The sequence below is a fragment of the Prunus avium genome, chromosome 6 (assembly GCF_965620075.1).
Source record: "Prunus avium chromosome 6, drPruAviu1.hap1.1, whole genome shotgun sequence".
NCBI classification, from domain to species: Eukaryota; Viridiplantae; Streptophyta; class Magnoliopsida; order Rosales; family Rosaceae; genus Prunus; species Prunus avium.
Window position 1 is genome coordinate 10,646,742 of NC_142289.1, and position 13,549 is coordinate 10,660,290.

Here is a 13,549-nt window from a genome sequence, read left to right on the forward strand (position 1 = left end):
AAGCTATCGAATTGCATTCTTATTATTTTTTTGTGTCATTCGTGGTTCTCAAGGTTAGTATGTGTGCTCACAAATAGTCCCTGTCATTAGGTTCCGTCAAAAACTCCGTTAGTTTGCTAACGTGTCATATATATATGTATATCACAAAACATCCCTAAAGTTCACGCACCTATCACAAATGGTCCCTGAGAAGAACTTTGATTTTTTTTCATTCAAAATTCATAAAATTTTTGTTTTCTTTTTAAAATTTTATGAATTTTAAATTATTTTAAAATATATATTGTATTTTAAATACACATGACACTATATTATTGAAGATGTGAGCTCCACATATATTCCACATCAGCAAACTAATGGTTTTTCATTGGAAATGTGAGCTTAACATATTATTGGCCAAGATGCTTTTGATAATGTAAAAATGAAGTTAACTAAACAGTTCATTATCTGTAAAACTTGTTTACTTTAGTTGATTATCATCTTTTGGGTTGTGAGATCACCTCATGGTGATAACCTTTATTTTTTTGGGTATTAAATCAAGGCAGGTTTATTGCATTACAAAGTTTCAACTAATACATCTATATACATTCACCAGGATCCGAATCAAGGTTTGCTGAATTTAAATACAGTATAACTCTTCATCTTGACATACGATCCTTCTGCTTTCTCAACCAAGAAAAGTCCGTTGATGACTGCTTAGCGTGCCTGTTCCACAAAGATAAATTAAAACACAAGACATGCCTGTGGAGTTACTTCAATTAAAGTGCAAAGTTGTGGCTCAATGTTTCAAGTTAGTGGCTTGAATTAAAGCACAAAGCGTAATCTGCAAATATATATGACTTGAATAGTATTCAGGTAATCTCATACCTAACATTGTTCTTCAGTTCTTGTACTTCAAGGTTTCCTTCTCAAACCCAATTGTGGGAAATTGCTTAGCATACTCCTCAACATCATGTCGGAGCTTTGCAATTTCAGATTGGAAGTGAGGGGCGGGCAGTGCGGCCACAAAGTCCTTCAACTTTGTTCCTGGTATACAGAAATTAAGGAAATGCAGTTCCATATTAATCCATGCAAACACCAGGATTATCAACAGCCAACTATTAGATACCATTTGTATATGAATGACAACTGGACAAACAAAAGCTTGGTGAGCATGAAATTTATGATATCAAATAGTTTAGGAACCTTGGGCTTCCCCCTTGATCTTCACCGCCAACTTCACAGCAGCATCAAAAAAATCTGCAACTTTAGCGAAATCCTCCTCAACAAATCCCCTAGAAGTAAGAGCCGGGGTTCCTGAAGTTTCAGAAAAATCACCAAGTAAGGTTACTGAAATTTTATGAAAGAAAAAGAGTGTAAGAAGAACCAAAATTATGAGAAGCCTTTACCCATCCTGATGCCACCAGGAACCATGGCAGACACATCTCCAGGAACAGTGTTCTTGTTGGCTGCAATGTGAACAGCTTCTAACACCTTTTCAACCCTGGAGCCGTCAATACCCTGGAAAATGAGGTTTTCACAAACAGACAGTGCTGTCACTGCATCTTTCATGATAGAAAAACAATATGGTACACCATTACATGGAGTCAACAGCTCAGATTGGTAGTTTCAAAATTTCTCTGACTATAAAGCACAACTAAGTGGTAGACTTAGATGATTGCACAAACAAATTTTTGAAACCCAGAAGCTTCTCTATAAAGTATTACAAAAAAAGAAAATTTCTGTTACCTTGTTCTTCAAATTCACCAAAACTAAATGGTTCTCAGTACCGCCAGAGACAAGTTCGTAGCCCTTCTCAACCAAAGACTGCATATTTTTTTCCAATTTTTAGCTATTAGAATTCTGGAAGTGAATTATAGACCTATGTCTTAAAAAGAGAACATTATATGAAGGAAAATTCTAGCATAGGTGAACAAAAGGAAATGTCTGAAGCTGTTATCTCTCTCCATCTCTTTTCCTTTTGAAATATATATAGAAATTCTCATATGCGGACATCAGGACGTTATTATCGTGCAGACACCATGTATTTTGTACTACCCCTCCCAACTTTCATACTTGTTTACAATAGCATCCGCACAATAATAATGTGCGGATATCCAGATAAGAGAATAATTAATATACAGAAATTCTCCTATGCGGACATCCGGACGCCATGTATTTTGTACTAACCCTCCCTGCTTTCCTGCCTATTTACAATAGCATCCGCACAATAATAATGTGCGGACATCCGGATAAGAGAATAACTGTATATATATATATATATTGCATCTCAGAATATGATACCTGTGCAAATCTTGAGCAATTGCTGAGAACTTGCTCTTGATAAGCTTTGTACTCTGGTGTAGTAGCCTACATTTAAACAAGAATCAGAAAATATGACCAATAAGATTTCAACAGAACTTGAAAAGTAAAATTCTCAAGTATCATTGGTAATTTTATGAAAGAACTGCGGGAAGGAGAGTGTGAGGGTAAAAGGGTAAGGTCTGAATTGGCCATGGATGTTAAAGGCCAAGAGAGTTAATACTTCCTTAAAATTGCTTTGGATGTACTGGTCATAAACCAGGCATATCTTACATCGGACCATTTGCAAATAGGAACTTCCACATTTTTTTTCTAATTCAGTGGTCACAGAAAAGTAAAGCAAGTACTTCAAACAAAATTTGCAGTTAGACTCCAGTATGTGTCAGTTCCATAAGACAATATAAGGTATTTCAGTTTCTGATCTGTATAGATAAATACTGTCTTGGCCACCTGAGTTCCATAAGATATTTGCATGGGTGGTGAGCTGAGACTCAACTAAAGTTGCACAAGAAACCCCTCTTCTCAACATCAACAATAACTACTACAGATCATTTATGGCCATAAATAATTAAATATACCGCATTAACAATGGAATTAACTTCTACAAAGAAAATAAAAATTAAATTCCTGGTTATCATAATCAGCAGGTACACCTGTTTCAATGCAACTGCCAAACCAGTAATTGTGTGGTTGTGCGGGCCACCTTGAAGCCCAGGAAAGACAGCTTGATTGATTTTGTCTTCGTAGTCATACAGCACCTTCAGGAAAGTATAAACATTGGGTGAGTTTAGTAAACTGCAGCTTAAAAGGTAAAAATAAATAAGTTCGAACTGTGATCTTTGAAAACTCACCTCTTTCCCTTGTTTGTTAATCTCTTTTACCCCCTTCCTGAAGAAAATCATGGCTCCACGAGGGCCACGAAGTGACTTGTGCGTTGTGGTGGTCACTACATCCGCATACTCGAAAGGTGATGGGATGACACCAGCTGCAACCAACCCACTGATGTGCGCCATATCTGCCAACAATATTGCTTTCTGATTGTTGCATACCTGTCAAGTACTTAAAAGGTAAATCTTGGACTTTTCCACCATCACATGAAATCAAATTCCTAGTTCTAGTTTTCTCAAGAAAAGATGTGTAAGGGTTTTCTTTTGAGTTTTTTTTCTTTCTATTATTATTATTCAAATCCAAACAAGTTTACCTTGCGAATATGTGCATAGTCATACAGACGTGCATAGGCACTAGCACCAGCAACTATTAATTTTGGCCGAAATAGCTTGGCACTTTTCTCCAACTGCAAATCATGGTTACTCTTGTCAGATGAAGCTTCTACTGGCACAGGTAGATAAATTTAAACATAAATTTTCTATATGACGAGCAAGAATAATAAGAATAAGATAGATTTCATCTTGGTAACCTTTCAACAGAATGTTGTGATTTAAATCATCCATCACACTATTTCAGCAATAAGTTTTTGATAATATCTTTTTTGGTCTTTTGATAATGTATTAACAGCTGACAGTTTACTAATCCTACAGCCTAAAGGTTGAACTAGGTTTGAATTTGCACTGTGTTATTATTTGGTCTTTATTGATCTTCATAAATTCCTCTGTCATGCCAAGGCCGAAAAAAGAAAGGTAGTTTAAGGCAATTTTGAAGTAGGAACTTGGCAACAAAGTAACATTGAAAAAATGAGTTGTACCCCAAGAATCACCATAACAAGAAAACTTCTAAGCTACCTGGTCGTAGTCAATATAGCCAGTGCTCTCATTCAATCTGTACGGCATTGTTTCAAAAAAGATCGACACAGCAGATATCTTTTTAGTGTCAGTCTGCACATTACCAAAAAAAAACAAGAAATTTAAAAGAAGGAATGTAGTTACTATCAATTATTGAAGTAACAAAAATTGAAAAATTATAAACGGCACGAGGTTCAACTTTCTTCAAAGTCAATAGATGTTACAAGAACAGTGATACTATTCTAGTGCAGCTATTTCAAGTTTCTAGAGAAAAAAGAATCTGCAGATGTTACAACAGAACAGAGGAAATATTTTCAAGTACACCCTTAGGTTTAGAATCAAAACAGATGAACACTGATCATAGACTGATTAGACATTTCATCACAGCAGAAACTGATCACCGGAAGTTGTAATTACCTGATAGCCATGAGAAAGATGTCCACCATGAGGAAGATCAAGTGCCATGATTCTATCATGAGGTTTTAACAATGCAGTGTAAACCTGGAAATTAGCTGGAGACCCTGATAAAGGCTGCACGTTGACTGCAATATAGGAAGATGACATCATGTAAAAAAGAAAGCTTCTATGCAGTTAACATATATTAGATACTGCTAAACCTACTATTCAGGAATTCGATTGACTTGAGTTAGGGGACTTGGTTTGTGCTCAACTTATTTAATACATCAGACTCTAGTACAGCAAGACAATACTGATTATAAATACAGAGGCTAACCCTACTCCATATATCTTTTTCATTCATGTTTTTTGCTCTCTGCCTCTTTTCTTCTCACACCTCCTACCTCTCCATCATCTTCTCAGTTTCTTATGGCTACACAATCCTCTTCCTCTTCCTCTTCCTCTTCTTCTTTTGTCACTTAACCTTTAATCCTCTACCTAATCCGAGTCTGTAGAATATTGCTAGTCTTGTTTCTGTAAAATTAGACAGAAACAAATTTCTATTTTCACACACTTAGCACAGGCAACTGTATATTAGCAAAACATAAGCCATCGAATCTTCAACCCCAAGCTAGCACTCATCTCCAATTACTACCTACATTATAGTATTCTCCAGCACTAACTTCTTGCAACTGATACATTCGGTGGCTCCAGGAAGGTGATAAGAATGGTAAGTTCTTTCACACAGTTGCTAAAAATAGTCATAGAAGATATGTGATAGGAAGATAAAGCTAGAAGTTGTGTTGAGGGCTAAGATGCAATTTGGAGATGATGGTAGGAAGTTTTTGGTGTAAGTTTTATCTTCTGAAACCAACTCCATTGATCTTCCAAGACATCCCAGGCCTAATTTTGGACTCATATAGTAACAAATAGCTGGAGGCTGTTCATATAGATGTCATGCTGACTCATATATTAGATGTTTGAAAAGTGGCCTGTGAATGTGAAAATATGGTCCTGGTGAAAGTTGAGATGCATACTGCCCGTATGCTTATGTTTGGACATTGTAACAAATAGCTGGAGGCTGTTCATGAGTTATGCCATATGAATTTACCTCCCCATTTTGCTGGATCTAACCGAAATGCTTCCAAAGCACGCTTCTGGCATAAAGATTCTGCCATGTCAATGAACCTGAGAATTTGAAGAGTTATTTCTTAATTAGTTTCTAGCCCAAAATAAAACATAAAGAGTTGACTATGTAAACACCCTGCTTTCAATCAAAGGGAATAGTTGGGAAGATTTCACATACTCATTTCCTCCATAGTATCTAGCACCGGGGTATCCTTCACTGTATTTGTTGGTCATCACTGACCCAACTGCTTGCATCACAGACAGCGATGTGAAGTTCTCTGAGGGTATCAGCTCTAGCCCCTTCAGAAATACAACAAAGAATTCTAATAAGAGATGAAGTTAAACAACATACCAAAACTTGATATCATGCTAAAGAGAAACTTGTTTCCATCATTTAAATTCCCACCACAAAATCATAGAAAATGGAAAGAGATAAAATTTTCTCAATTGTGGCCTAGATAAAATTTTCAACATAGACTACTAAAAGAAAGCACTATTCACAAGTATAATTGTTCACTGAAAAATAGGCATCAAACCACATCATTGTCCATTCTAACAATCATTGTTCATACCAAAGTCTTGATTTTGATTACAGAGTAACAGCATACCTTCCATTGCCTGGTTTTCTCGTGTTCAATGATGTCTGCAATTTCGGGATCCACAGCCTCCAGTGGAGCATTCAGTTGCTTAGGCCACTGTAAGATATAAAGTTCATGCTTTACTATTTAGAAACAAACCACATCAAAACGCAAAAACACAAAGCAAAAAACCCAAGTCAGATTTAAAACTGGTTATAATGGGAACTTACTGTGACACCGGGCTTCTCCTTGTCGTAGACAGCTTCATTGGGCAAAGATGACTGTAAAATGAAAACAAGTAAGTGGGAAAGTGGTAAAATTAACGGCATTCAATGACAGCAAAGAAGCCAACAACACAAAACAAGAGAAAAAGTAGAAAGAACCATGTAATAATGAGAGGTGGCATTGAAGAGAGGGCGAATGGGCTTGTCCCCAGAAGAGGAAAGCCTGCGAAGCGCCAATGCCATTGCCATGCTGAGTTTTCTCTCACTCTTTGGCTTCTGGGTTCAGTTGGGTGGGTGAGGTTTTGGTGGTAGTGATTTTTCCCTTTGTGGTTTATGAATTATGGTGGGTTTTGTCCTTGCTCTCCTAAGTGGGCTTATTCATGGTTGGTTGCTCAGTTCGACACCTGTTTTGTCTATAGCTTCAGAGTTGAGATTTCATTATCAACTACAAAGATTGGTGCTTTTGTAAACTTGTAACTCAATTGTGTGGGAAAATGAATTGGTGTATGAGAGAGAGATATGAGACCAAAGCCATCCATGAAAGGCCTATCCAAAGTTCTCATTTCTCAGCCACAAAGGGACTCTCGCAGATATGGCCTGATCGGGTTTTGTGTATTTTGTGAGACAAATTTGGCCACCGAAGCTTTTGAATTGTTACTACAGGAGAGAGAGCACTTCACCAACTCAAATGTCATTATCTTTTTTAATTCTAAAATAAATATAATTTTTTTTTATAAAAAGAGAGCCTCTCGCAGGCGCATGTGGAGAGACTAGTATAGGTTGAGGTAAACTTGCGAGAGTAAATACTATTTAAGATATTTAGGCATATACCCATTCTTAGCACTAATAATATAAATAAACCCTACACCATTTAATTTCTATAAACAAACCCAAAAAATATCCAAAAAATGACAGCTGGCCCTATTGAATTTAATTTTGATTATTAAATTACTTTGATGCCCTATTGAGTGTTTTGGGCTTTTTTTTAATGAGATTTTGGGATTAGGTTTGTTTTAAGAAATCAAAACTGCGCTTTGGGTGTGTTTCTAAAGTCCATTTAATATATATTTTTTTTATAATTTAAGCTCCTATATTGGGTATAATATTGAATCTCTCATATTATTTTGCCAAAGTTATTTTCTTATAGTGTGATTTTATTGGCACCCCAAAATTTGCTCCTTGCACCCCACTGAATTTTAGTAAAATTTAAAATTACTCACTACATCCAATTTTTCTTCCTAAATTGCCCTCATGAACCCCATTCCTTAACTTACCTGTGTAAATCTCATCTCATATCAAACCCCACCCCATCGAAAACTCCTTTTTCTTGCAGACACACCCCATTGCACACCCCATCCAATTTGCAATAGACTTCATGGCAAACCACAACCCCAATTGCACACCCTAACCCCAATAGCCTCACCTCATCGCAACCAAGCGATCTCACCCCCATCACAAACCCATCTGACCTTAAAATCCTCCGAAAAGCCAAGGTTTGATTTCAATTTTGATTTCTATATTTATGTTTCTGAGTGTTGATTAAGCCAAGGTTTGATTTTAACTTTGTGGATGTATCGTTCGAACCTGGTTTTACGAAAATAGATGTTACTTTCGTTGAGTTACCACCGAAATCGTTGCATTGTTTCAATGGTAGTCGACCGAATTTGAACTTGGTTTTTACAAAAATATATGTTACTTTCGATGGGTTACCACCGAAATCGTTACCTTGTTTTAGTGGTAGTCCACCGAATTTGTTTATGTTTTTCACTGGTAATTTATTGAATTCGTTTCTTCTTTCAGTGAATTCGTTTCTTGTTTAAGTGATCATCTACCAAATTTGTTATTGAGTTTGTACTTAATATTATTTTTTAGATATGAAGAGGACTAGCAGAGGTACTACTGAGGCTTCAGAATCTTAATTCTGGAGCTGCATTTGACCTATTTGCCTCAATACAAAGCAAATATTATGAATTCAAATTCATTACAGGAGCGTGACGAGCGTATGTTGTCATTTACTAGGCCGCTCGTGGCATTAGAGGAAACAGTTGCATTTTGTACACGACCTTCCCAAGTTTATCAAGCAGATGTTGGAGGGTACAAACATACGGTCTACCATGACTTATCAACGTCATCATGGTTAACTGACTTACTAGCATGCGTTTATTAGAACTCATAGAACTTTTGTTGTTTTGATTAGTTATTGCATGTTTGTATTAGAACTCAAGTAACTTTGGAACTTTAGAACTTTAGAACTCATTCTGACCCTTATGAAGTTTGTCCCACCAAAAAAAGGAATAGGATGATCTGGAGACACATGAACCTACAAAACAAAAATTCATTAATATACTTATAGCATATAAAATTTAACTATGTAGCATAAACAAATAAATTCATACCTGGACATAGTGATTATCATCAACAAAACCAATGGCAATCTCACATAGCTTGGTTTCACTTGATTGAACTGAGAAAGGAAGAAATGTAAGGCATTGACGCATGCTTGTGGGTGCTTAATGTAAAATGGGGCTTATGGGTTCGTTTAGGGCTATGATGTTTGTGAGATTTGTGGGTGTTTGATATCAAATGGGGCTTATTTGAGTGGTTTTTGGGTGATCAAGTGGTAGTTTGTGTGAAAAGTTTGTCTTGTGAATATGCAATTTTGGTTCTCCAGTCATATTTGTACAATGAGTCTCTAAAGTGCATGTTATGTGTTGGAAATTAGAAAGTTATTTGTTTTTTTTTATGCATTGATTGTAATTTATTTAGGAGTAGCCTCCAATTCTAAAATGACAGAAAATTTCTGGAAATTGAAGATTTCAGTGTTTGGATTTATGTATGTTGAATTTTGTAAATGACACTATAAAAATTGTGAAATGACACCTATTTTGATGGAAATTAAACTCAGGAATTTGATGCTCCAATTTCCACGATTTTTTCCACACGTCATTTAATAAATTATGCGCTTAACTTGCCAAACAAGGGAATTGTCAATTTCTCCTTTTAAATTTCAAACTTTTAGCTAAATTTCGAGTTGTTTTCTGTCATCCAAATGAAGGGTTAAAGCACATCCACCGCTGCAGTTTGGCTCGAGCATGAGGGGGCCAAGCCTCATGTCGCTCTTCCAATGAGCTTCAACAGCCCGGGCAAGAGGTGGGTCCCAGCAAACTGGGCAAGCCCAAAGGCAAAACGAGCCCGAGCTTGTGCTTGGGGGCAACTGACGCCAGCCCCTGGGTTTTAAATTTTTTTACCTTTGGCATGTGGGGTACATGCACCTGACGTCAGCCTTGATTTCTGCCAACAGCTAGAAGCCATGTGGCTTGACATGGGTTGTCCAATTGTTATTTGTCCTTCAATCCAATAGCTGCCATTTTTTTTGTTAAACAAATTGTAAAAAAAATACCAAAAAATTTCTGATTTTTTTTTTCTATAAATACCAACCAATATTCTTCACTTTCCACACCAAATCTTCATACATTTTCTTCTCCTTCCAATATTATTCACTTTCCACACCAAATTTTCTTCACTTTCCAAATTTCATTTGTGTTGAAATACAAATTGCATCTTCCATTGAAGCTGGAGGGGCGTGGACAACTATGGAAGATGTTTTGTTGTGTGAGTGTTGGGTCCAAGTTGGTCATTGCCCGATCACGGTCAATGAGATAAAGTACTCTCATATGTGGAGAAAAATTCATGCCGAATTTTGTGAAAGGTCGGGTTCCGCTCGTACGGAAATGGCCTTCACTAGTAGGTGGAAATTTTTGAATAAAGAGTTAGGGAAATGGAGAGATGCATTGGCAAAAGTGAGGGACAACTTTCAAAGTGGCGAAAATCTTGGTAACGAGGTAAATTATTTGTAATTGTCGTTTTATTAAATTTAATATCATATTTTCTTCAATTTTTCTTATATTTCCATTTTTTAAAATAGATTATGCAAGCACAAATGTGGTTTGGTGCCATTGGCCAAGGCAAACAATCTTTTAACAATCACCAATGTTGGGAGGTGGTGAAAATTTTTTTGAGATTCAAAATTATGCCCACGGGTCCGACCATTGTGTTGAATGAGATGCTGCTCTACGATTCAACGACATCGGATTCACTTTTGGATTTCCCAATGAATCAAGACTCAACAATCCAAAAGGAGCCGAGGCCTATTGGGAGAAAGGCGGCGAAGGCCAAGAGAGGGAGTAATTCCACCAATGATACAACAAAAATTTTGGAGCAAATTGCTCTGAACGGCACAATGAGAATTGAGAGAGACATTAAAAGAGGTGCGGATGAGAAGGCAATGTATGAAGAATTTGCAAGAGAAATGGAGTATGCACTCAAACAAGACATGAAGAAGAAGGATTGAGAAACCATGGCCATGGATACGAGCCATATGTCCCCTGAAACAACGTCATTTTGGAAGCTAGAACTAAGAGATGTTATAAGAAAAATGTTTTTCCGTGACGATGAACTTATCAACACCAATTGGTTAATTGATGAAAACTATTAGGTTGTATTGCTTGTCTTTTATTTAATTAGTTGTATTCCTTATCTTTTATTTAATTAGTTGTATTGCTTGTCTTTTATTTAATGAGTTGTATTTCTTGTCTTTTATTTAATTAATTGTATTGCTTTTTTTTTTATTGAATAAAGAAAGCATTCAATAATATAGCTATTTACTTAACACATTGCATACATCAAAACAAAGCATAATTCGATTCAAAACACAAAGAAAGCATAATTCATTACAAAACACAACCAAAGCATAATTCAAAACAAAACACAACCAAAGCATAATTCAAAACAAAACACAAACAAAACATAATTCAAACAACGCATACATAAACACAAAGCATAATTAAAAACTAAGCATCTTCACTTGACTTCATTGACCGTCATTGCCTCTCACCACCCATAAGTGCTCCATCAAGTCAACTTGACGTCATTCATGAATATAAGAAGATTGGATCTTCATATAACAATCAATTATACGGTTGTTGTAACGACCGTCCTTAACCAACGGTTTATGCTCCAGTGGTTGCCCATTTGCTCCCACGGGCCGTCCATAAATTCTTGTCAATGCCATCTTCATGGGATAAGGTTTGAACACATTTGGAGCATCATAATCATACTTATCCTCCATAATCATACTTATCCTCCACAATCATAATCATACTTATCCTCCATAATCATACTTATCCTCCACAATCATGTTATGGAGGATGATACACGTCATCATAATGCTCTGAAGCACATTTTCATCAAACATACGAGCAGCCCCCCCTAATGATTGTCCATTGAGCTTGGAGGATACCAAAACACATTTCCACATCTTTTCTATAACCCTCTTGATAGGCAACAAATGATTTTTCCTTCTCCAATTGGGAATGCATAATTGTTTTGACGAATGTCGTCCACCTCAGGTAGATTCCGTTGGTTAGGTAGTACCCACCCAAGTAGATGGTATTGTTGATTTTATAGGTGATCTGAAGGGCTTGACCTCTCAACACATCGTTGAACACTGGAGATTGACCGAGCACATTGAGGTCGTTTTGAGATTCCGCAACTCTGAAAAAGGCATGTCAAACCCATGTATTGAATGATGCAACGGTTTCCAGAATGATACTTTTTTGGCCATTTCTATTCCCATAATCTCCTTGTTAGGTAGTTGGGCAATTCTTCCATTGCCAGTGCATCCAGTCAATGCTTCCAATCATGCCTTGGAAACCTCAAGCCTCGGCTTTTTGTAGAAGCCTTTAAAGGTCCCTAGGAGTAGGTTTGCGAAGGTAATCCCTAGTGTAGAGAGTTTCGACTGCATCATAGAATTTGATGAAGCTCTCTAGGATAGTGGATTTCCCCATCTTAGCAATCTCATCCATTTAGTCTACAGATGCACCAAACGCCAGCATCCGTAAAGAAGCTGTAAGTTTTTGCTCCACAAGAAGCCCCAAAACTCCAGTAGCATCACACTTCTAAACGAAGTATGCATCGTAATTGCAAACATTATGCATGATTTTATTAAACAAATAAGGCTGCATTCTATATTGCCCTAAAAAATAAACAGTAGAGTACAACGAATTTGAGATAAAGTAATCTTCCAAAAGATTCTTACCCCGAGAATGCCTACGTCTGTTCACGTTCAGGCCACGACCGACTTGTGAACCAATGTGGCAACCTTGGCTTGATAGACCAAGCATATCCACTGCTATGACAACTTGTTCATCATCTTCTTCCTTCTCCCTTTCTTCTTCAACTCGTTTGTGTCTTCTTTCTTTCATTTCTCGCTCTTGCGTCTCCAAGCACCTCTTCATGTAAAACATTGAGAGTGGACTATGAAATCTAAAATATGATAAATGAAAGGATAGAGAGGATATGGTGTGAGAGGTCTGAGTTGAGGCTGTGGTTTTATAAAGGGATTTAGAAGATAGAGATGACACGTGGCACAATTTTAGAGGATGAAAATCTTATTTGAAATTTGAGATTTGTATTTTATAATAAATATCGACACGTGGCAACTAAGAATCTTATCCGAAAATCTCATATGGAATTTGAGATGTGAATTTTATAATAAATATGGATATGTGGCAACCGAAAATCTTATCCAAAAATTGTATTCGAAATGAGATGTGAATTTTATAATAAATATTGACACGTGGCAACCAAAAATCTTTTCCAAATTAATCGTTTAAGTAATAAATAAATAAAAGTGAATAGTATTTGCCATTTGCCACAATAATAGGTGGAAACACAACAAGCCTTTTGCAAGGGCTGCCACTATTCACATGAATAGTAACAGTCTTTGCCTTGCCATTGCCCTTTGTCATGGCAAATGGGCAGAAGTGCTCTTAGAGAAGTGATGGGTGCTGATGGTGTAGTATGATTAAAGGTTGAGGGAATCAGAGAAGGTGCTGGTGTTGTTAGTGTGAGGTGTGGTTGTCCAAACAAATTCGTAAATTTTTCTAGAGATCATGTAGTTTAAAAAAAAAAAAAAATCATTTTACAAAAGGGATATACTTTGTAATTAAAAGAATGAAATATGAGTTCCACAAAATCACACTTCAATTCTCCAATAAATATTTCGACCAAAAAAGAGTCTCCAATAAATAAATAAAATTTTAAGTAATTCAGACCCAAAACAGAATGGGGTGGGCTTGGGCTTGACCCAAGACCAAAATAATGATGGAAAATAAAAACAGAAAAT

At 36.5% G+C, this 13,549-nt stretch overlaps 1 protein-coding gene across 1 annotated transcript; it reads right to left on the bottom strand.

Moving 5' to 3' along the window:
- Positions 1–478: 478 nt before the first annotated feature.
- SHM1 (serine transhydroxymethyltransferase 1) lies at positions 479–6,954 on the bottom strand. The gene is made up of 16 exons (XM_088254855.1): positions 6,523–6,954; positions 6,370–6,420; positions 6,170–6,256; positions 5,740–5,861; positions 5,545–5,621; positions 4,455–4,579; positions 4,038–4,130; positions 3,500–3,592; positions 3,150–3,347; positions 2,952–3,056; positions 2,281–2,346; positions 1,726–1,803; positions 1,386–1,497; positions 1,183–1,293; positions 865–1,023; positions 479–702 (listed from the first exon to the last, which is right to left on the bottom strand). The coding sequence occupies exons 1-15, from the start codon at positions 6,610–6,612 to the stop codon at positions 878–880; spliced, it is 1,554 nt and encodes a 517-aa protein (XP_088110981.1). The 5' UTR covers positions 6,613–6,954; the 3' UTR covers positions 479–702; positions 865–877.
- Between the last annotated feature and the right edge of the window lie 6,595 nt (positions 6,955–13,549).